Source organism: Camarhynchus parvulus, unplaced genomic scaffold (assembly GCF_901933205.1).
Source record: "Camarhynchus parvulus unplaced genomic scaffold, STF_HiC, whole genome shotgun sequence".
Taxonomy (NCBI): domain Eukaryota; kingdom Metazoa; phylum Chordata; class Aves; order Passeriformes; family Thraupidae; genus Camarhynchus; species Camarhynchus parvulus.
In genome coordinates this window covers 54,028-75,236 of record NW_022147715.1, presented here as the reverse complement: position 1 = coordinate 75,236, position 21,209 = coordinate 54,028, and the positions used below count along the sequence as shown (strand labels likewise).

The 21,209-nt window shown below is 54.4% G+C and overlaps 1 protein-coding gene across 1 annotated transcript; it reads right to left on the bottom strand.

Moving 5' to 3' along the window:
- Positions 1 to 393: 393 nt before the first annotated feature.
- Positions 394 to 20,731, bottom strand: ERCC2 (ERCC excision repair 2, TFIIH core complex helicase subunit; the record flags this gene model as incomplete). Its single annotated transcript, XM_030969575.1, has 15 exons — positions 20,701 to 20,731; positions 19,544 to 19,643; positions 18,535 to 18,612; positions 17,917 to 17,979; positions 17,162 to 17,275; positions 16,475 to 16,585; positions 15,802 to 15,918; positions 13,629 to 13,752; positions 10,749 to 10,845; positions 8,785 to 8,918; positions 7,305 to 7,363; positions 6,571 to 6,656; positions 3,658 to 3,776; positions 1,540 to 1,609; positions 394 to 463 (listed from the first exon to the last, which is right to left on the bottom strand). Coding segments are annotated over exons 1-15 (1,347 nt in total), but the record flags the coding sequence as incomplete, so codon positions are not given.
- Between the last annotated feature and the right edge of the window lie 478 nt (positions 20,732 to 21,209).

Below are 21,209 nucleotides of genomic sequence, written 5' to 3'. Positions count from 1 at the left end.
GGTCTCACCACCAAAGCGACACTGAGCTGATTTTGGGGTATTTTTGGGGTGATTTTTGGGGTCTCACCCCCAAGGTGATGCTGAGATGATTTTTTGGGATATTTTTGGGGTGATTTGGGGGTGGTTTTTTTGCTATTTTTGGGGTTTTTTGGAGTCTCATCACTAAAGCGACACTGAGATGATTTTGGGGTATTTTTGGGTGATTTTTGGTTTTTGGATTTTTGGGGGTCTGACACCGAGGTGATGCTGAGATGATTTGGGGTGTTTTTGGGGTGTTTTTGGGGTATTTTTGGGGTTTTTGGGGTCTCTCACCCCTGAGGTGACGATGAGGGAATTTCAGGGCTATTTAATGCATTTTTGGGATTTTTTGGGGATTTTTTTGGGGTCTCTCACCCCCGAGGTGACGATGACCGACTGGAAGCGCTCGAACACCGGCCGGATGGCGATGGAGGCGTCCAGGCAGCTGGGGGGGAAAACAACCCAAAAATAACCCAAAAATGACCCAAAAATAACCCAAAATAGCCCCAAAATAACCCAAAAATAACCTCAAAAATAGCCCCAAAATAACCCCAAAATAACCTCAAAAATAACTCAAAAATAACCTCAAAATAACCCGAAAATAACTCAAAAATAACTCAAAAATAACCTTAAAAATAACCCCAAAATAAGCCCAAAATAACCCAAATATAACCTCAAATCCCCCCAAAAAACCCCAAAATCCTTCCCAAATCCCCCAAAACCTGAAATCCCTCCGCAGTCCCCCCAAAAAAAACCCAAATCCACCAAAATCCCATCTAAAAAAAACCACCCAAAAATCCACCCAAAATCTCCTTAAAATTCCCCCAAAATTCCCCCAAAACCCCCAAATCCCCCCCAAAAAACCCCAAATTCCCCCCAAAAACCCCAAACCCCCAAAAATCCCAAAAAAACCCCAAATTCCCCCCAAATCCACCAAAATCCCATCTCAAAAAACCCCAAATCCACCCAAAATCTCCTTAAAATTCCCCCCAAAATCCCCCAAAATCCCCCCAAAAAACCCCAAATTCCCCCCAAATCCAACAAAATCCCATCTCTAAAAAACACCCAAAATCCACCCCAAAAATCTCCTTAAAATTTCCAAAATTCCCCAAAAAACCCCAAAAATCCCCCAAAAAAAACCCCCAAAATCCCCCAAAACCCAAAATCCCCAAAAACCAAAACCCAAAAATCCCACCAACCAAAATCCCATCTCAAAAAAACCAAAATCCACCCCAAAAATCCCCTTAAAATCCCCCAAAATCCCCCCAAAAAACCCCAAAATAACCCCAAATCCCCAAAAATCCCAAAAAACCCCAAATCCCCCCCAAAAAACCCCAAATTGCCCCCAAATCCACCAAAATCCCTTCTCAAAAAAAAACCAAAAATCTCCTTAAAATTCCCCCCAAAATTCCCCAAAAAACCCCCAAAAAACCCCAAAATCCCTCCCAAAAACCCAAAATCCCAAAAAATCCCAAAAAAACCCCAAATTCCCCCCAAAATTGCCCAAATTTGCCCCCAGACCTGAAGTGCAGCACGGGGTTGGCGATGCTCGGGGTGCGATCGTCGAAGGGTTCGATGATGATGGTGAAACCTGAGCGGGTTTGGGGCAAATTCGGGGGATTTGGGGGTTTTTTGGGGTGATTTGGGGTTTTTGGGGGGATTTGGGGTTTTTGGAGGGTTTTTTTGGGTTTTTTGAGGGGGATTTTGGGGAGGTTTTGGGGGAATTTAAGGGGGGATTTTGGGTTTTTTTGGGGGGATTTGGGGGATGTGAGGGGGGAATTTGGGGTTTTTTTGGGGTTTTTTGGGGGTTTTTTTGGGGGGGATTTTGGGGTTTTTTGGGGGGATTTTAGGGGTGATTTGGGGAGGTTTTTTGGGGGGCATTTTGAGGTGGATTCGGGGGGATTTTCAGGGATTTGGGGTCAATTTAAGGGGAATTTTGAGGATTTTAGGGGGAATTTTTGGGGGAGATTTTGGTTTTTCGGGGGATTTTGGGGGGCTGTTGGGGATTTTGGGGTTTTTGGGAGGGGATTTTTGGGGGATTTCCAGAGGATTTTGGGGTTTTTTTGGTGATTTGGGGGTTTTGATTTTTTGAGAAGAAATTTGGGGGGATTTTGAGGGATTTGGGTTTTTTTTTTAATGGATTTGGGGTCAATTTCGGGGGAATTTTGAGGATTTTAGGGGGAATTTTAGGGGTTTTTGGGGGGAGAATTTCGGGGAGATTTGGAGGGGATTTGGGGGGATTTTGGGGTTTTTGTGGGGTATTTTGGGGGAATTTTTTTTGGGTTTTTGACCCCACCTTTGCTACAGGTACTGCCCAGAATTCAGAGGTATTTTTTAGGGGATTTTTGGGGTTATTTTGGGGTTTTTTTGACCTCACCTTTGCTGTAGGTGCTGACCAGGGCTATGGGATATTTTGGGGGGATTTTGGGGGGGATTTTGGGGTGGTTTTGGGTTCTTTGTGGGTTCTTTTTGGGTTTTTTTAGCCTCACCTTTGCTGTAGGTGCTCACCAGGTTTATAGGGCATTTTTGGGGGATTTTTGGGGGGTTTTTTTGGGGACTTTTTGGGGTGTTTTGGCCCCTCCTGTGCTGTAGGTGCTGAGCAGGATTATAGGATATTTTGGGGGAAGTTTTGGGGGTATTTTTGGGGTATTTTTGGGGATTTTTTGGCCTCACCTTTGCTGTAGGTGCTGACCAGGGTTATGAGGTATTTTTAGGGTATTTAGGGGCATTTTTTGGGGTATTTTAGGGTATTTTTGGGGTTATTTTGGGGTTTTTTGACCTCACCTTTGCTGTAGGTGCTGACCAGGGCTATGGGATATTTTGGGGGGATTTTTGGGGTGGTTTTGGGTTCTTTGTGAGTTCTTTTTGGGTTTTTTTAGCCTCACCTTTGCTGTAGGTGCTCACCAGGTTTATAGGGCATTTTTGGGGGATTTTTGGGGGGATTTTTTTGGGGACTTTTGGGGTGTTTTGGCCCCTCCTGTGCTGTAGGTGCTGAGCAGGATTATAGGATATTTTGGGGGAAGTTTTGGGGTATTTTTGGGGTATTTTTGGGGATTTTTGGCCTCACCTTTGCTGTAGGTGCTGACCAGGGTTATGGGGTATTTTTAGGGTATTTAGGGGCATTTTTGGGGTATTTTTAGGGTATTTTTGGGGTTATTTTGGGGGTTTTTTGACCTCACTTTTGCTGTAGGTGCTGACCAGGGCTATGGGATATTTTGGGGGGATTTTTGGGGGATTTTGGGGTGGTTTGGGGTTCTTTTTGGGTTTTTTTAGCCTCACCTTTGCTGTAGGTGCTCACCAGGTTTATAGGGCATTTTTGGGGGATTTTTGGGGGATTTTTTGGGGGACTTTTTGGGGTTTTTGACCTCACCTTTGCTGTAGGTGCTGACCAGGGTTATGGGGTATTTTTAGGGTATTTTAGGGTATTTTTGGGTTATTTTGGGGTTTTTGACCTCACCTTTGCTGTAGGTGCTGAGCAGGGCTATGGGATATTTTTGGGGGGATTTTTAGGGTATTTTTGGGTTATTTTGAGGGTTTTTTGACCCCACCTTTGCTGTAGGTGCTGAGCAGGGCTATGGGATATTTTTGGGGGGATTTTTAGGGTATTTTTGGGTTATTTTGAGGGTTTTTTGACCCCACCTTTGCTGTAGGTGCTGACCAAGGTGGCGAAATTGGCCACGAGGGTGATGGGGGAGAAATCGGCGACGTCGGGGAGGGCGAGGGTGCGGAGCAGGGAGTGCAGGCGCTCGGCACAGAACCTGACAGAGGGAACCAAAATCGGGGTTCAGGGACCCCAAAATCCACCTCAGGGACCCCAAAAACCCCCAAAACCACCCCAAAAAACCCCCAAACCACCAAAAACCCACACAAAAACCCCACAAAAATCACCCCAGAAACCCCAAAATCCCTCCAAAAAAAAGATTTTTTGTGGTCCCAAACCCACGGTTTGGGGCGCAGGTCCCATTTTTTGGGGTCCTGAACCCATTTTGGGGGTTTTTATGGGGTTTTTTGGGGTGCAGATCCCATTTCTGGGGTCCCAAACCCATTTTTGGGGTCCTGAGCCCATTTTTGGGGGTTTTTATGGGGTTTTTGGGGTCGCAGACCTGAGGGGTTTGCGGTCCATGCAGACCCTGTCCCTCAGCTCCCTCAGGAAGGCCGGGGGGCTCCTTAGGGGTTTTTAGGGGTCCCAAACCCATTTCTGGGGGTCCCAAACCCATTTTGGGGGGGTCCCACACCCATTTTTGGGGTCCTGAGCCCATTTTTGGGGGTTTTAATGGGGTTTTTATGGGGTTTTTATGGGGTTTTTATGGGGTTTTTGGGGTCGCAGACCTGAGGGGTTTGCGGTCCATGCAGACCCTGTCCTGAGCTCCCTCAGGAAGGCCGAGGGGCTCCTTAGGGGGTTTTTAGGGGTCCCAAACCAATTTTTGGGGTTTTTATGGGGTTTTTTGGGGTCCCAAACCCGTTTTTAGGGGTCCCAGACCCATTTTTGGGGGTCCCAGACCCATTTTTGGGGGTCGCAGACCTGAGGGGTTTGCGGTCGATGCAGACCCTGTCCCTCAGCTCCCTCAGGAAGGCCGGGGGGCTCTCTAAGGGGTTTTTAAGGGTCCCAAACCCATTTTTGGGGGTCCCAAACCCATTTTTGGGGTCCCAAACCCATTTCTGGGGGTCCCAGACCCATTTTTGGGGGTCCCAGACCCATTTCTGGGGGTCGCAGACCTGAGGGGTTTGCGGTCGATGCAGACCCTGTCCCTCAGCTCCCTCAGGAAGGCCGGGGGGCTCTCTAAGGGGTTTTTAAGGGTCCCAAACCCATTTTTGGGGTCCCAAACCCATTTTTGGGGGTCCCAAATCCATTTTTGGGGGTGCCAAACCCATTTTTGGGGGTTTTTATGGGGATTTTATGGGGTTTTTGGGGTCCCTGACCTGAGGGGTTTGCGGTCCATGCAGACCCTGTCCTGAGCTCCCTCAGGAAGGCCGGGGGGCTCCTTAGGGGTTTTTAGGGGTCCCAAACCCATTTTTGGGGGTCCCAAACCCATTTTGGGGGGGTCCCACACCCATTTTTGGGGTCCTGAGCCCGTTTTTGGGGGTTTTTATGGGGTTTTTATGGGGTTTTTGGGGTCCCAGACCTGAGGGGTTTGCGGTCCATGCAGACCCTGTCCTGAGCTCCCTCAGGAAGGCCGAGGAGCTCTTTAGGGGTTTTTAGGGGTCCCAAAACCCATTTTGGGGGTTTTTATGGGGTTTTTTGGGGGCCCCAAACCCATTTCTGGGGGTCCCAGACCCATTTCTGGGGGTCGCAGACCTGAGGGGTTTGCGGTCCATGCAGACCCTGTCCTGAGCTCCCTCAGGAAGGCCGAGGGGCTCTTTAGGGGTTTTTAGGGGTCCCAAACCCATTTTTGGGGTCCCAAACCCATTTCTGGGGTTCCCAGACCCATTTTTGGGGGTCCCAAACCCATTTTTGGGGTCCCAAACCCATTTCTGGGGGTCCCAGACCCATTTTTGGGGGTCCCAGACCCATTTCTGGGGGTCGCGAGGACCTGAGGGGTTTGCGCCATGCAGACCCTGTCCTCAGCTCCCTCAGGAAGGCCGGGGGGCTCTCTAAGGGGTTTTTAAGGGTCCCAAACCCATTTTTGGGGTCCCAAACCCATTTTTGGGGGTCCCAAATCCATTTTTGGGGGTGCCAAACCCATTTTTGGGGGTTTTTATGGGGATTTTATGGGGTTTTTGGGGTCCCTGACCTGAGGGGTTTGCGGTCCATGCAGACCCTGTCCTGAGCTCCCTCAGGAAGGCCGGGGGGCTCCTTAGGGGTTTTTAGGGGTCCCAAACCCATTTTTGGGAGTCCCAAACCCATTTTGGGGGGGTCCCACACCCATTTTTGGGGTCCTGAGCCCGTTTTTGGGGGTTTTTATGGGGTTTTTTTAGGGTGGTTTTGGGGTCCCAGACCTGAGGGGTTTGCGGTCCATGCAGACCCTGTCCTGAGCTCCCTCAGGAAGGCCGAGGAGCTCTTTAGGGGTTTTTAGGGGTCCCAAAACCCATTTTGGGGGTTTTTATGGGGTTTTTTGGGGGCCCCAAACCCATTTCTGGGGGTCCCAGACCCATTTTTGGGGTCCCAGACCCATTTCTGGGGGTCGCAGACCTGAGGGGTTTGCGGTCCATGCAGACCCTGTCCTGAGCTCCCTCAGGAAGGCCGAGGGGCTCTTTAGGGGTTTTTAGGGGTCCCAAACCCATTTTTGGGGTCCCAAACCCATTTCTGGGGTTCCCAGACCCATTTTTGGGGGTCCCAAACCCATTTTTGGGGGTCTCAGACCCATTTTTGGGGGTCCCAAACCCATTTTTGGGGGTCCCAGACCCATTTTTGGGGGTCGCAGACCTGAGGGGTTTTCGGTCGATGCAGACCCTGTCCCGCAGCTCCCTCAGGAAGGCCGGGGGGCTCTCTAAGGGGTTTTTAGGGGTCCCAAACCCATTTTTGGGGGTCCCAAACCCTTTGGGGTCCCAACCCTTTTGGGGGTCCCAAACCCATTTTTGGGGGTCCCAGACCCATTTTTGGGGGTCGCAGACCTGAGGGGTTTGCGGTCGATGCAGACCCTGTCCCGCAGCTCCCTCAGGAAGGCCGGGGGGCTCAGCTGCTGCACTCGGGGTCCCCGCTGAGCCACGGTCTTCGAAAGGGGCAGAACCCCACAAAGTGCTCGGCCGTGCGGATGCTGCCGGGAACGGCCTCTAAAATGGGGAAAAATGGGAAAAAACGGGGTCAGAAATACCCCAAAAATCCCCAAAAACCACCCCAAACCCCACAGAGTGCTCGGCCGTGCGGATGCTGCCGGGAACGGCCTCTAAAATGGGGAAAAATGGGGAAAATGGGAAAAACCAGGGTCAGAAATACCCCAAAATTCACCCCAAACTCATAGAAAAAACCAGAATCCCATAGGAACCCCACAAAGTGCTCGGCTGTGCGGATGCTGCCAGGGACGGCTTCTAACATGGGGAAAAATGGGCAAAAATGGGGTCAGAAACAGCCCAAAAACCTTAAAAAGCACCCCAAACCCCACAAAGTGCTCGGCCGTGCGGATGCTGCCGGGAACGGCCTCTGGAATGGGGAAAAACCAGGGGAAAATGGGAAAATCCAGGGTCAGAAATACCCCAAAAATCCCCCAAACCACCCCAAACGCCACAAAGTGCTCGGCTGTGTGGATGCTGCCAGGGACGGCTTCCAAAATGGGGAAAAAACAGGGGAAAATGGGAAAAACCAGGGTCAGAAATACCCCAAAATTCACCCCAAACTCATAGAAAAAAACAGAATCCCATAGGAACCCCACAAAGTGCTCGGCTGTGTGGATGCTGCCGGGAACGGCCTCTGGAATGGGGAAAATGGGCAAAAACGGGGTCAGAAATACCCCAAAAATCCCCCAAACCACCCCAAACCCCACAACGCTCCTGGCTGTGGAGATGCTGCCTGGAACGGCCTCTAAAATGGGGAAAAATGGGAAAAAACAGGGTCAGAAACAGCCCAAAAACCCCAAAACCACCCCAAACCCCACAGAGTGCTCAGCCGTGCGGATGCTGCCGGGAACGGCCTCTGGAATGGGGAAAAACAAGGGGGAAATGGGAAAAATCAGGGTCAGAACACCAAAATCCCCAACCACCCCACACGCTGGGTGGGTGCTGCGGAACGGCCTCTGGAATGGGGAAAAATGGGGAAAAAAAAGGAAAAATGAGGGGAAAATGGGGTCAGGGACACCCCAAACCCCGGGAAATCCCAAACATCCCCCCAAAATCCCCAGGGGAACCCCAAACCCCAAACGGATCCCACACCCCAAAGGTCTCCCTGGGCTGCACTTTGGGGTGGATCCTGAGGGGTCTGGGGGTTCCCCTGGTCCTGCTGGATCCCAGTGGATCCCAGTGGATCCCAGTGGATCCCAGTGGATCCCAGACCCCAAAAAGTCCCCCGGAACACAACTTTGGGGGGGATCCTGAGGATCTCAAGGTGGATCCCGAGGGTTTTGGGGGCTCCCACGATCCCAGTGGATCCCAGCAGATCCCAGCAGATCCCAGTGGATCCCAGACCCCAAAAAGTCCCCCGGAACACAACTTTGGGGGGGATCCTGAAGGTTCGGAGTGGATCCCAAGGGGTTTGGGGGTTCCCATGATCCCAGTGGATCCCAGTGGATCCCAGACCCCCAAAAGTCTTCCTGGATTGACCTCTCGGGGGGGATCCCGAGGATTTTGGATCCCAGTGGATCCCAGTGGATCCCAGAGCCCAAAAAGGCTCCCTGGACTGAACTTTGGGGGGATCCTGAGGGGTTTGGGAGTTCCCACAATCCCGGTGGATCCCAGCAGATCCTGGTGGATCCCAGACCCCCAAAAGTCTTCCTGGATTGAACTCTCGGGGGGGATCCTGAGGATTTTGGATCCCAGTGGATCCCAGAGCCCAAAACGGCTCCCTGGACTGAACTTTGGGGGGATCCTGAGGGGTTTGGACTTCCCACGATCCCAGTGGATCCAAGTGGATCCCAGATCCCAAAAAGCCTTCCCGAACTGAATTTTGGGGGGACCCAGAGGATTTGGGGTGGATCTCGAGGGGTTTTAGGGTTCCCGCGATCCCAGTGGATCCCAGCAGATCCTGGTGGATCCCAGTGGATCCCTGACCCCAAAAGGCTTCCCCGGAGTGAATTTTGGGGGGACCCTGAGGATTTGGGGTGGATCCCGAGGGTGTCGGGGTTCCCAGGATCCCGGTGGATCCCGGTGGATCCCATTGGATCCCATTGGATCCCGTACCCTGCAGGATCTCGTCGGGCAGGACGGGGTTGGCCAGGAACAGGTCGGAGTCGCGGGCGGCGCCGGCCTCGCGCAGCCCCTGCACCAATCGCCGGTACTCCTCGGCCAGGCGGCGCGAGTCCGACTCCTTGATCCTAAAACGGATCCCAAAAATCCCAAATCCCATCCCTGAGATCCCCTGAGATCCCAAATCCCATCCCTGGGATCCCAAATCCCAACCCTGAGATCCCAAATCCATCCCTGGGATCCCAAATAATCCCTGAGATCCCAAATAATCCCTGAGATCCTAAATCCCAACCCTGCGATCCCAAATCCCATCTCTGGGATCCCAAATCCATCCCTGGGATCCCCTGAGATCCCAAATTCCCCCCTCAGCCCCTGCACCAGGAATCCGACTCCTTGATCCTAAAACGGATCCCAAAAATCCCAAATCCCATCCCTGAGATCCCCTGAGATCCCAAATCCCATCCCTGGGATCCCAAATCCACCCCTGAGATCCCAAATCCATCCCTGAGATCCCAAATAACCCCCTGGGATCCCAAATCCCAACCCTGAGATCCCAAATCCATCCCTGAGATCCCAAATAATCCCTGAGATCCCAAATAATCCCTGAGATCCTAAATCCCCTCCCTGAGATCCCAAATAATCCCTGAGATCCCAAATCCCATCCCTGGGATCCCAAATCCCATCCCTGGTTTCAAATCCCATCCCTGGGATCCCAAATCCATCCCTGATCCCAAATAATCCCTGAGATCCCAAATAACCCCCTGGGATCCCAAATCCCAACCCTGCGATCCCAAATCCATCCCTGAGATCCCAAATAATCCCTGAGATCCCAAATAATCCCTGAGATCCTAAATCCCAACCCTGCGATCCCAAATCCCATCTCTGGGATCCCAAATCCATCCCTGGGATCCCCTGAGATCCCAAATTCCCCCCTCAGCCCCTGCACCAGGAATCCGACTCCTTGATCCTAAAATGGATCCCAAAAATCCCAAATCCCAACCCTGAGATCCCAAATCCATCCCTGAGATCCCAAATAATCCCTGAGATCCCAAATAATCCCTGAGATCCTAAATCCCAACCCTGGGATCCCAAATCCCCTCCCTGAGATCCCAAATAATCCCTGAGATCCCAAATCCCCTCCCTGAGATCCCAAATAATCCCTGAGATCCTAAATCCCAACCCTGGGATCCCAAATAATCCCTGAGATCCCCTGAGATCCTAAAAATCACCTGAAACCCCAAATCCCATCCCTGAGACCCCAAAATCCCCCCTAAAACCCCAAAATCCCCCCTAAAACCCCAAAATCCCCCCAAAACCCCCAACCCCTGACCCCGCTGACCGCTGGCCGTGGCTCTGCAGCGTGTGATGGTCACCACCCCTGGCACCCCAAAATCCACCTTAAAACCCCAAAATTCACCCTAAAAATACCAAAATCCCCCCTAAAACCCCAAAATTCACCCTAAAACCCCAAAATCCCCCCCCCAAAAAACCAAAATCTCCCCTAAAATCCCCCCTAAAACCCCCCAAAATCCCCCCTAAAAATCCCAAATCCCCCCCAAAAACCCCAAAATCCCCCCAAACCCCCAAGCCCCGACCCCGCTGACCGCTGGCCATGGCTCTGCAGTGCGTGATGGTCACTGCCCCTGGCACCCCAAAATCCCCCCCTAAAACCCCCAAATCCCCCCAAAAAACCCCAAAATCCACCCAAAAACCCCAAAATCCCCCCTAAAACCCCAAATCCACCCCACTGACCCCTAGACGTGGCTCTGCAGTGGGTGATGGTCACACCCATGGCACCCCAAAATCCCCCCTAAAACCCCAAAATTCACCCTAAAAATACCAAAATCCCCCCTAAAACCCCAAAATTCACCCTAAAACCCCAAAATTCACCCTAAAAATACCAAAATCCCCCCTAAAACCCCAAAATCCCCCCAAAAAGCCCCAGCTCCCCCGCTGACCGCTGGACGTGGCTCTGCAGAGTGGCCACGTTGGCCTGGCAGCGGTCGAGGGTCCGGCGGGTGATGGTCACTCCCATGGCCTCGATGCAAACGTTGTCTGGGACGGGGGGTTTGGGGTCAGGAAATGCCCAAAATACCCCAAAAATATCCCCAAAAACACCCCCCAGAAATCCCCCAAAATCCTGCAAAAAAACCCCAAAAAATCCCCCCAAAATCCTGCAAAAAAACCCCAAAATACCCCCCAGAAATCCCCCAAAATCCTGCAAAAAAAAACCAAAATACCCCCCAGAAATCCCCCAAAATCCTGCAAAAAAACCCCAAAAAATCCCCCCAAAATCCTGCAATAAAACCCCAAAAATCCTCCCAGAAATACCCCAAAATCCTGCAATAAAACCCCAAAAATCCCCCCAGAAATCCCCCCAAAATCCTGCAAAAACACCCCAAAAAATCCCCCCAAAATCCTGCAAAAAAACCCCAAAAATCCCCCCAAAATCCTGCAAAAAACCCCCAAAAAATCCCCCAAAATCCTGCAAAAAAACCTCAAAATACCCCCCAGAAATACCCCAAAATCCTGCAAAAACACCCCAAAATACCCCCCAGAAATACCCCAAAATCCTGCAAAAAAACCCCAAAAAATCCCCCCAATCTGTGCCGAAAATCTGCTAAAAAATGATCCAAAAAACCCCAAAAAATCCCCTCAAAAAATCCCCCAAAATCCTGCAAAAAAAAACCCGCAAAATGCCCCGGGAAAATCCCCCCAAAATCCAGCAAAACCCACCCCAAAATCCAGCAAAAAAAACCCCAAAAATCCCCCCAAAATCCAGCAAACACCACCCCAAAATCCTGCAAAAAAAACCCGCAAAATGCCCCGGAAAAATCCCCCCAAAATCCAGCAAAAAAAAACCCCAAAAATCCCCCAATCCACCCCCAAAATCCGCTAAAAAATAACCCAAAAACCCCAACAAATCCCCCCAAAATACCCCAACCCCCCCTGAATGACCCCAAACTGCCCCTAAGGGACCCCGAATCCCCCCTAAATGACCCCAAACCCCCCAGGATTTGGGATTTTGGGATTTTTGGGGTTTATTTTGGGGTTTTTTGGGGTCGCACCGATGTTGTGAGCCTCATCGAACACCACAACCCCAAATCTCCCCCAAATGACCCCAAATTTCCCCCTAAATAACCCCAAATCCCCCCTGAATGACCCCAAACCCTCCAGGATTTGGGATTTGGGGGATTTTTGGGGTTTATTTTGGGGTTTTTGGGGCCTCACCGATGTTGTGAGCCTCATCGAACACCACGACCCCAAACCTCCCCCAAATGACCCCAAACCTCCCCAAATCCCCCCTGAATGACCCCAAAACTCCCCCAAATGACCCCAAATTCCCCCAAATGACCCCAACCCCCCAGGATTTGGGATTTGGGGGATTTTTGGGGTTTTTTTTGGGGTTTTTGGGGCCTCACCGATGTTGTGAGCCTCATCGAACACCACGACCCCAAACCTCCCCCAAACCCCCTCTGAATGACCCCAAATCTCCCCCTAAATAACCCCAATCCCCCCTGAGTGACCCAAACCCCCCAGGACCCCTCAGGATTTGGGATTTGGGGGATTTTTGGGGTTTATTTTGGGGTTTTTGGGGCCTCACCGATGTTGTGAGCCTCATCGAACACCACGACCCCAAATCCCCCCAAACCTCCCCCAAATTTCCCCCTAAATAACCCCAAATCCCCCCGAATGACTCCAGCCCCCCAGGATTTGGGATTTTGGGGTTTTTTGGGGTTTATTTTGGGGTTTTTGGGGCCTCACCGATGTTGTGAGCCTCATCGAACACCACGACCCCAAATCCCCCCCCAAATGACCCCAAACCTCCCCAAATCCCCCCTGAATGACCCCAAATCTCCCCAAACCCCCCCTGAATGACCCCAAATCTCCCCCTAAATAACCCCAATCCCCCCTGAGTGACCCAAACCCCCCAGGACCCCTCAGGATTTGGGATTTTGGGGTTTTTGGGGTTTATTTTGGGGTTTTTGGGGCCTCACCGATGTTGTGAGCCTCATCGAACACCACGACCCCAAATCCCCCCAAACCTCCCCCAAATTTCCCCCTAAATAACCCCAAATCCCCCCTGAATGACCCCAAACCCTCCAGGATTTGGGATTTTGGGGTTTTTGGGGTTTATTTTGGGGTTTTTGGGGCCTCACCGATGTTGTGAGCCTCATCGAACACCACGACCCCAAACCTCCCCCAAATGACCCCAAACCTCCCCAAATCCCCCCTGAATGACCCCAAAACTCCCCCAAATGACCCCAAATTCCCCCAAATGACCCCAACCCCCCAGGATTTGGGATTTTGGGGTTTTTGGGGTTTATTTTGGGGTTTTGGGGTCTCAGCAATGTTGCTGGAGCAAGACCCCAACACCACGAAATTGCCCCTAGCACCCCCACCCACCCTGAATGACCCCAACCCCCCAGGATTTGGGATTTTGGGGTTTTTGGGGCCTCACCGATGTTGTGAGCCTCATCGAACACCACGACCCCAAACCTCCCCCAAACCCCCTCTGAATGACCCCAAATCTCCCCCTAAATAACCCCAAATCTCCCTGAATGACCCCAGCCCCTCAGGACCCCCCAGGATTTGGGATTTTGGGGTTTTTTGGGGTTTATTTTGGGGTTTTTGGGGCCTCACCGATGTTGTGAGCCTCATCGAACACCACGACCCCAAACCTCCCCCAAATCCCCCCTGAATGACCCCAAATCTCCCCCTAAATAACCCCAATCCCCCCTGAGTGACCCAAACCCCCCAGGACCCCTCAGGATTTGGGATTTGGGGGATTTTTGGGGTTTATTTTGGGGTTTATTTTGGGGTTTTTGGGGCCTCACCGATGTTGTGAGCCTCATCGAACACCACGACCGAGGAGCGCGCGAGCTCGGCCGACACCAGCCCGGCGATCTTGGGGTCCAGCAGGTAATGGTAGCTGTACACCACCACGTTGGCATGGGCCAGCTGGAAATTGGGGTTTTGGGGTCCCCAGAGGGATTTGGGGTCACTCAGAGGGATTTAGGGGGGTTTTGGGGTCTCCTATAGGGGTTTCAGGGCAGTTTTGGGGTCCAGCAGGTAATGGGAGCTGTACACCACCACGTTGGCGTGGGCCAGCTGCAACATTGGGGTTTTGGGGTCCCCAGAGGGATTTGGGGTTCCCCAGAGGGATTTGGGGTCACTCAGAGGGATTTGGGGGGGTTTTGGGGTCTCCTATAGGGGTTTCAGGGCAGTTTTGGGGTCCAGCAGGTAACGGGAGCTGTACAGCACCACGTTGGCGTGGGCCAGCTGGAAATTGGGGTTTTGGGGTCCCCAGAGGGATTTGGGGTCACCCAGAGGGATTTGGGGTCACCCAGAGGGATTTGGGGTTCCCCTATAGGAGTTCTGGGGGGTTTAGGGGGATTTTGGGGTCATTCTGGGGGGTTTCAGGGCAGTTTTGGGGGTCCAGCAGGTAATGGTAGCTGTACACCACCACGTTGGCGTGGGCCAGCTGCAACATTGGGGTTTTGGGGTTCCCCAGAGGGATTTGGGGTCACTCAGAGGGATTTGGGGTCACCCAGAAAGGTTTTGGGGTCATTCAGAGGGATTTGGGGTCACCCAGAGGGATTTAGGGGGGTTTTGGGGTCTCCTATAGGGGTTTCAGGGCAGTTTTGGGGTCCAGCAGGTAATGGGAGCTGTACAGCACCACCTTGGCGTGGGCCAGCTGGAAATTGGGGTTTTGGGGTTCCCCAGAGGGATTTGGGGTCACCAGAGGGATTTGGGGTTCCCCTATAGGAGTTCTGGGGGGTTTAGGGGGTTTTTGGGGTCATTCTGGGGGGTTTCAGGGCAGTTTTGGGGTCCAGCAGGTAATGGGAGCTGTACACCACCACGTTGGCGTGGGCCAGCTGCAACATTGGGGTTTTGGGGGTCCCCAGAGGGATTTGGGGTCACTCAGAGGGATTTGGGGTCACCCAGAAAGGTTTTGGGGTCACTCAGAGGGATTTGGGGTCACTCAGAGGGATTTGGGGGGGTTTTGGGGTCTCCTATAGGGGTTTCAGGGCAGTTTTGGGGTCCAGCAGGTAATGGGAGCTGTACAGCACCACCTTGGCGTGGGCCAGCTGCAAAACCGGGGGGATTTAGGGGAATTTTGGGGTCCCCAGAGGGATTTGGGGTCCCCTATGGGGGTTTTGGGGTCATTCAGGGGGATTTCGGGTCATTTTATACGGGAAAATAAAAGTGGGAGCAGAGGCAGCCAGAGAAAAGGAGGAGAAAGATTTTAGGGAAAAGTTTGGGGGAATTTTGGGGTCCCCAGAGAGATTTGGGGACATGTTTGGGATATTTTAGGGCATTTTTAGGATATTTTTGGGGCATTTTTGGGGTGTTTTACTGATGCCCTGGCCATGAAGTAGGGGCAGACATTTAGGGATATTCTTAGAATATTTTAGGATATTTTTAGGATATTTCAGGGTATTTTTGGGGTGTTTTTGGGGTATTTTGGGTCTCCTACAGACGCCCTGGCCATGAAGTAGGGGCAGATATTTTAGGGCATTTTTGGGATATTTTTAGGATATTTTTGGGGTGTTTTTGGGGTATTTTGGGGTGTTTTGGGTCTCCTACAGACGCCCTGGCCATGAAGTAGGAGCAGATATTTAAGGGATATTTTCAGGATATTTTGGGATATTTTTAGGATATTTCGGGGCGTTTTTGGGGTGTTTTCGGGGCGTTTTGGGTCTCTCACCGACACCCTGGCCATGAAGTAGGGGCAGACATTTAGGGATATTTTTAGGATATTTTTGGGGTATTTTTGGGGTGTTTTTGGGGTGTTTTTGGGGTATTTTTTGGGTGTTTTTGGGGTGTTTTGGGTTTCTTACAGTTACCCTGGCCATGAAGTAGGAGCAAATATTTAAGGGATATTTTTAGGATATTTTAAGGATATTTCAGGGTGTTTTTGGGGTATTTTTGGGGTGTTTTTGGGGTGTTTTTGGGGGGTTTTTGGGGTATTTTTGGGGTGTTTTTGGGGTGTTTTGGGTCTCTCACCGACGCCCTGGCCATGAAGTAGGGGCAGAGGCCGCGCTGGCGCCAGAGCGCCCGCAGATCGTCCAGGTTGTGAACCCCGAAGGGGAGGGGGCTCTGCCGGCCCCGCGCCTCGAACTCCTGCGGGGAGAGAGAGAGAAAATGGGGCTGGGGTCACAAATGGGGGGAGAACACCAAAAAATGGGGCTGGGTCAGCAAAAAATGGGGCTGGGGTCACAAAATGGGGCTGGGGTCGACAAAAAATGGGGCTGGGGTCAGCAAAAATTGGGGGGAGAACACCCAGAAATGGGGCTGGGTCAGCAAAATGGGGGGAGAACACCAAAAAATGGGGCTGGGGTCACAAAATGGGGGGAGAACACCCAGAAATGGGGCTGGGGTCACAAAATGGGGGGAGAACACCAAAAAATGGGGCTGGGGTCACAAAATGGGGCTGGGGTCAACAAAATGGGGAGAGAACACCAAAAAATGGGGCTGGGGGGACAAAAATGGGGCTGGGGTCATCAAAGATCCCCTCAGATCCCCCCCTGGGATCCCCCCAGTCCCTCCAAGCCCCCCAGGATCCCTCCAGATCCCCTCAGATCCCCCCGGATCCCCCGGGATCCCCTCAAATCCCCCGAAATCCCCCCAAATCCCCCTGAGATCCCCCCAGATCCCCCGGGATCCCCGTGGATCTCACCTGGAAGAAGGAGCAGCTGGGCCGGGCGCCCTCGGGGGGGTCCCGCAGGTACGAGGCCGTCAGGGCCAGGCAGCGGCTGTCGACCTCCTTGCCGTAGCGCAGGGCCGAGACCTGGGGAGGGATCCAGTGGGATCGGCTGGGATCCACTGGGATCTGCTGGGATCTACTGAAACCCACACACAGCCCTGAGATCCCCCCTCCTTCCCACAGTGGAGAATGGAGACCTGGGAGAGAGATCCAGTGGGATCTGCTGGGATCGACTGGGATCTACAGCCATCCTCACACGGCCCTGGGATCCCCCGTGATCCCCCCTCCTTCCCAAAATGGAGAGCTGAGACCTGGAGAGGGATCTGCTGGGATCTGCTGGGATCTGCTGGGATCCACTGTCACCCCCCCACAGCCCTGTGATCCCCCCTCCTTCCCGAAACGGAGCCTGCAGACCTGCAGGGGATCCACTGGGATCTGTGGGACCCCCCCTGATGCACTCAGCACCCCCGAAAGGCCCAGATCCCCCCAGATCCCACAGGATTCCTTCCATCCCCTGCCCCCCCCCTCCCCCACCACCTCCATCCCCCCCCAACCCCTCCAACCCTGGGGGATCCCCCCAGATCCCTCAGGATCCCCTGGGATCTCCAGCCCCCCAGATCCCCCCGGATCCCCCCGGATCCCGGGATGCGCCGCTGGGACCTCGGGGTGCACGCAGAGGTTCTTGCGGGAGCTCAGCGCCAGCGCCAGGCAGGGCAGGGGCTCCCCCAGCTCCCGCTCGTAACATTCCAGAAGCTTCCGCAGCTCCTCCACCACCTGGGGGAGGGAGAACACGGGGAGCTGAGGGGATCCGGCCCCAGGGATCCACCCAGGGATCTAGCCCAGGCACCCACCCCCAGGCATCTGTCCTGAGGGATCCACCCAGGGGATCCACCCAGGGGATCCACCCCGGGGATCCACCCAGGAATCCACAACAGGGACACACACACACACACCCCCCCGAGGGATCCACACGTGGATCCAGCCCAGGATCCACCCAGGGGATCCACCCTGGGATCCAGCTAGGGATCTAGCCCAGGCACCCACCCCCAGGCATCTGTCCTGAGGGATCCACCCCGGGATCCAGCCCAAGAGATCCACCCAGTGATCCAGCCTGAGGGATCCACACCGAGGGATCCACCCCGGGATCCAGCCCAGGATCCATCCCAAGGGATCCACCCTGGGATCCACCCTGGGGATCTATCCCAGGCATCCACCCCGAGGGATCCACCCCGAGGGATCCACCCCGAGGGACCCCACCCTGGGATCCAGCCCAAGGGATCAACCCAGAGGGATCCCGCCCCGGGATTCACCCCAGGATGCAGCCCGAGGGATCCAGCCCTGAGGGATCCAGCTCAGGGATCCACCTGAGGGATCCACCCCGAGATCCCGCCCAGGGATCCCCTCCCCCCGCTGACCTTCTCGATCTCGGGCACGGTGCGGGAGCAGTAAATCAGCTTGGACACGTCCAGGGGGTGGGCCTGGGGGGGAAAGGGATCTGCTGGGATCTGCTGGGATCTGCTGGGATCTGCTGGGAACCTCTGGGATCTCAGAGCCCCCTGGGATCACCCAGGATCTACTGGAACCTGCTGGGATTGGCCAGAGCCCAGCAGGATCCCCTTGGGACCCCCCCAGGCCCCATTGGGATCCGCTGGGATCCGCTGGGATCCGCTGGGAGCTGCCAGAACCCACCGGGACCCCCTGGGATCACCCAGGATCTGCTGGGACCCACCGGGACCTGCCAAGATCACCCAAGAACCTTCTGGAACGCACAAGGAGCCATCAGGATCCTCGGAGATCCACCAGGACCCATTGGGATCCCCCAAACCCCCTCCAGATCTCCAAGATCCCCCAGGATCCCCTGGGATCCCCCGGGATCCCCTCTTCAAACCCACCAGGATTCTCCAGGACCCTCTGGAATCCATCAGAACCCCCCAAACCCCCTCCAGATGCCCCCAAACCCCCCAACCCCCCAGATCCTCCCAAAGCCCTCGAGATCCCCCGAGATCCCCCGGGATCCCCCAGGATCCGCTCACCCGCTGGTAGGCGATGATCAGCGCCAGCAGCGACACCGTCTTGCCCGTCCCCGACGGCATCTCCAGCACCCCGTGGCCCTGGGGGGGGAGGGGAGGTTGCAGGGGGGTCCTGGATCCCCCAGTGGATCCCCCAGTGGATCCCCCGGTGGATTTCCTCCCCACTGGATCCCTCCCAGTGGATCCCTGCGCTGGTGTCTCTGTTTGTCCCTCCCAATGGATCCCCCACGTGATCCCTCGTGTGGGTGTCCCCCAGTGGATCCCTCCCAGTGGGTCCCCCCATCAGTGGATCCCCATAGGATTCCAGCTGGTGGATTCCTCACCGTGGATTCCCCTGCATAGACACCCCCCCAATGGATCCCTCCCAATGGATCGCACCGTCGATCCCCAGTGGGTTCCTCCCAGTGGATTCTCCCCAGTGGATCCCCCCACATTGGACCCCCCCCCCAGTGGATCCCTCCCAGTGCACCCCCCTCAATGGATCCCTCGTGTGGATCCCCCCATGGAGATCACTCGGGTGGGTCCCTCCGTGGCTCCCACCCATGGGATCCCCTCAGTGGATCCCCCATGGGGACCAGTCCCGCCCCGGTGGATCCCCGCAGTGGATCCCCCCAGTGGATCCCTCCAAGCAGGTGCCCGTGTGGTTCCCCCAGTGGATCCCCCCCATGGATCTCCCTCAGTGGAGCCCCAGTGGATCCACCCCCCCAACACCCCCCTGGATCCCCTCAGTGGATCCCACCACGGATCCCTCAGTGGATTCCCCCAGTGGATCCCTCCCAGCTGACTCCCCGGTGGATCCCCGGCGTATTTCCCCTCGGTGGATCCCCCCAATGGATCCCCAGTGTCTTTTCCGTGGTGGATCTCCCCCATCCCCCACTGGATCCCCAGCGTATTTCCCCCTCAGTGGATCCCCCCCAGTGGATCCCCAGTGTATTTCCCCTTGGTGGATCCCCCCAGTGGATCCCCGGTGTGTTTTCCCCCCAGTGGATCCCCGGCCCTCGGCGGATCCCACCTTGGCGTCCAGGGTGCGCTTGAGCTCCAGCATGTAGGAGAACTGCTCGGGGTAGATGAACTCGTAGGGGAACAGCACGAGGAGCCCGTCCACGTTCAGCCTGCGGGGATCCAGTGGATCCCAGGGGTGGATCCCGGGGGATTTGGGGGGAGTTTTGAGGGGATTCGGGGGGAATTTGGGGAGAATTAGGAGAATTTGGGGAGTTGGGGCAGCACCAGGAGCCCGGCCCTGTTCATCCTGAGGGGATCCAGTGGATCCCAGCAGTGGATTCGGAGGGATTTTGGTGTTTTTTCAGGGGATTTGGGGGAGTTTGGGGGGTTTTTGGAAGGATTCAGGGGAGATTCGGGGGTCCGGGGGCTTGGGGCGGCACCAGGAGCCCGGCCACGTTCAGCCTGAGGGGATCCGGTGGATCCCAGGAGCGGATCTCCCCAAAACCCCCTCAAAATCCCCCGGAATCACCCAAAATTCCCTCAAGTCCCCCGCAAAATCCCCTCAGATCGCCCAAAACTCCCCAAATCCCCTCAAATCCCCCAAATTCCCTCAAGTGCCCCCAAAATCCCCTCACATCTCCCAAAACTCCCCAAGATTCCCTCAGATCCCTCAAAAGCCCCCAAATCCCCCCAAAAACCTCAAAATTCTCTCAAGTCCGCCCAAAAGTGCCTCATATCCCCCAAAACTCCCCAGAATTCCCCCAAAATCCCTTCAGATCTCCCAGGATGCCCTAAAGTTCCCTCAAATCCCCCCGAATTCCCTCAGATCCCCCAAAACTCCCTCAGGTCCCCCCAGAATCCCTCAGAACTCTACAAAATCCCCCCCAAAACCCTAAAATTCCCTCAAACCCCCTCAAAATCCCCTCAGCTGCCACAAAACTCCTCAAATCTCCATCATATCTCCCAAAACTCCCCAAATACCCTCAAATCCCCCCAAAATCCCCTCAGATCGCCCCAAAATCCCCTCAGATCGCCCCAAAATCCCCCAAACTCCCCTCAGATCTCCCAAAACTCCCCAAAATCCCCTCAAATCTCCCCCCAAAAAACCACAAAATTCCCTCAGATCCTCCAAAATTCCCCCCAAATCCCCCAAAATTCCCCAAAATTCCCAAATTTCCCCAGACCCCCCCTCAGCTCCCCCCTTTTCCCGCCCCTCCCCCCCCTCACTTCATGGCTCCCGCCGCCGCCTCGCGCCGCCGCCGAGGCCCCGCCCCCTCCGCACCGCGCGCTCCCATTGGGCAGCGCTGAGCCCGCCTCGCCCTCTCATTGGCTGGGTGAGCCGCCAATCACAGGGAGTAGGGAGAGGTGCCGGGGAGGAGCAATCGAGCGCAGAGCGATGGATTGGGGGACCCTCGGTGGGGGGAAGGGAGAAAAATTTGGGGATTTTTTGGGGCATTTTGGAATTTTGGGGACATTTGGGACACGTCGTGGGGGTCCTGGGAGGGATTTGGGGGGGTCTGGAGGGATTTGGGGACATTGGAGGGGAGGGATGGCAAAAATTTGGGGAATTTTTTTTAATTTTTGGGATTTTGGGGGACATTTGATGGGGGAGGGGCGGGAAATTTTGGGGGTTTTTTTGGGGATTTTTGGGACATTGGGAGGGGTGAAAAAGTTTTGGGGTTTTTTGGGGGCGTCACAGATTTGGTGGGATCAAAAATCCCCCCCCCCCCAAAAGC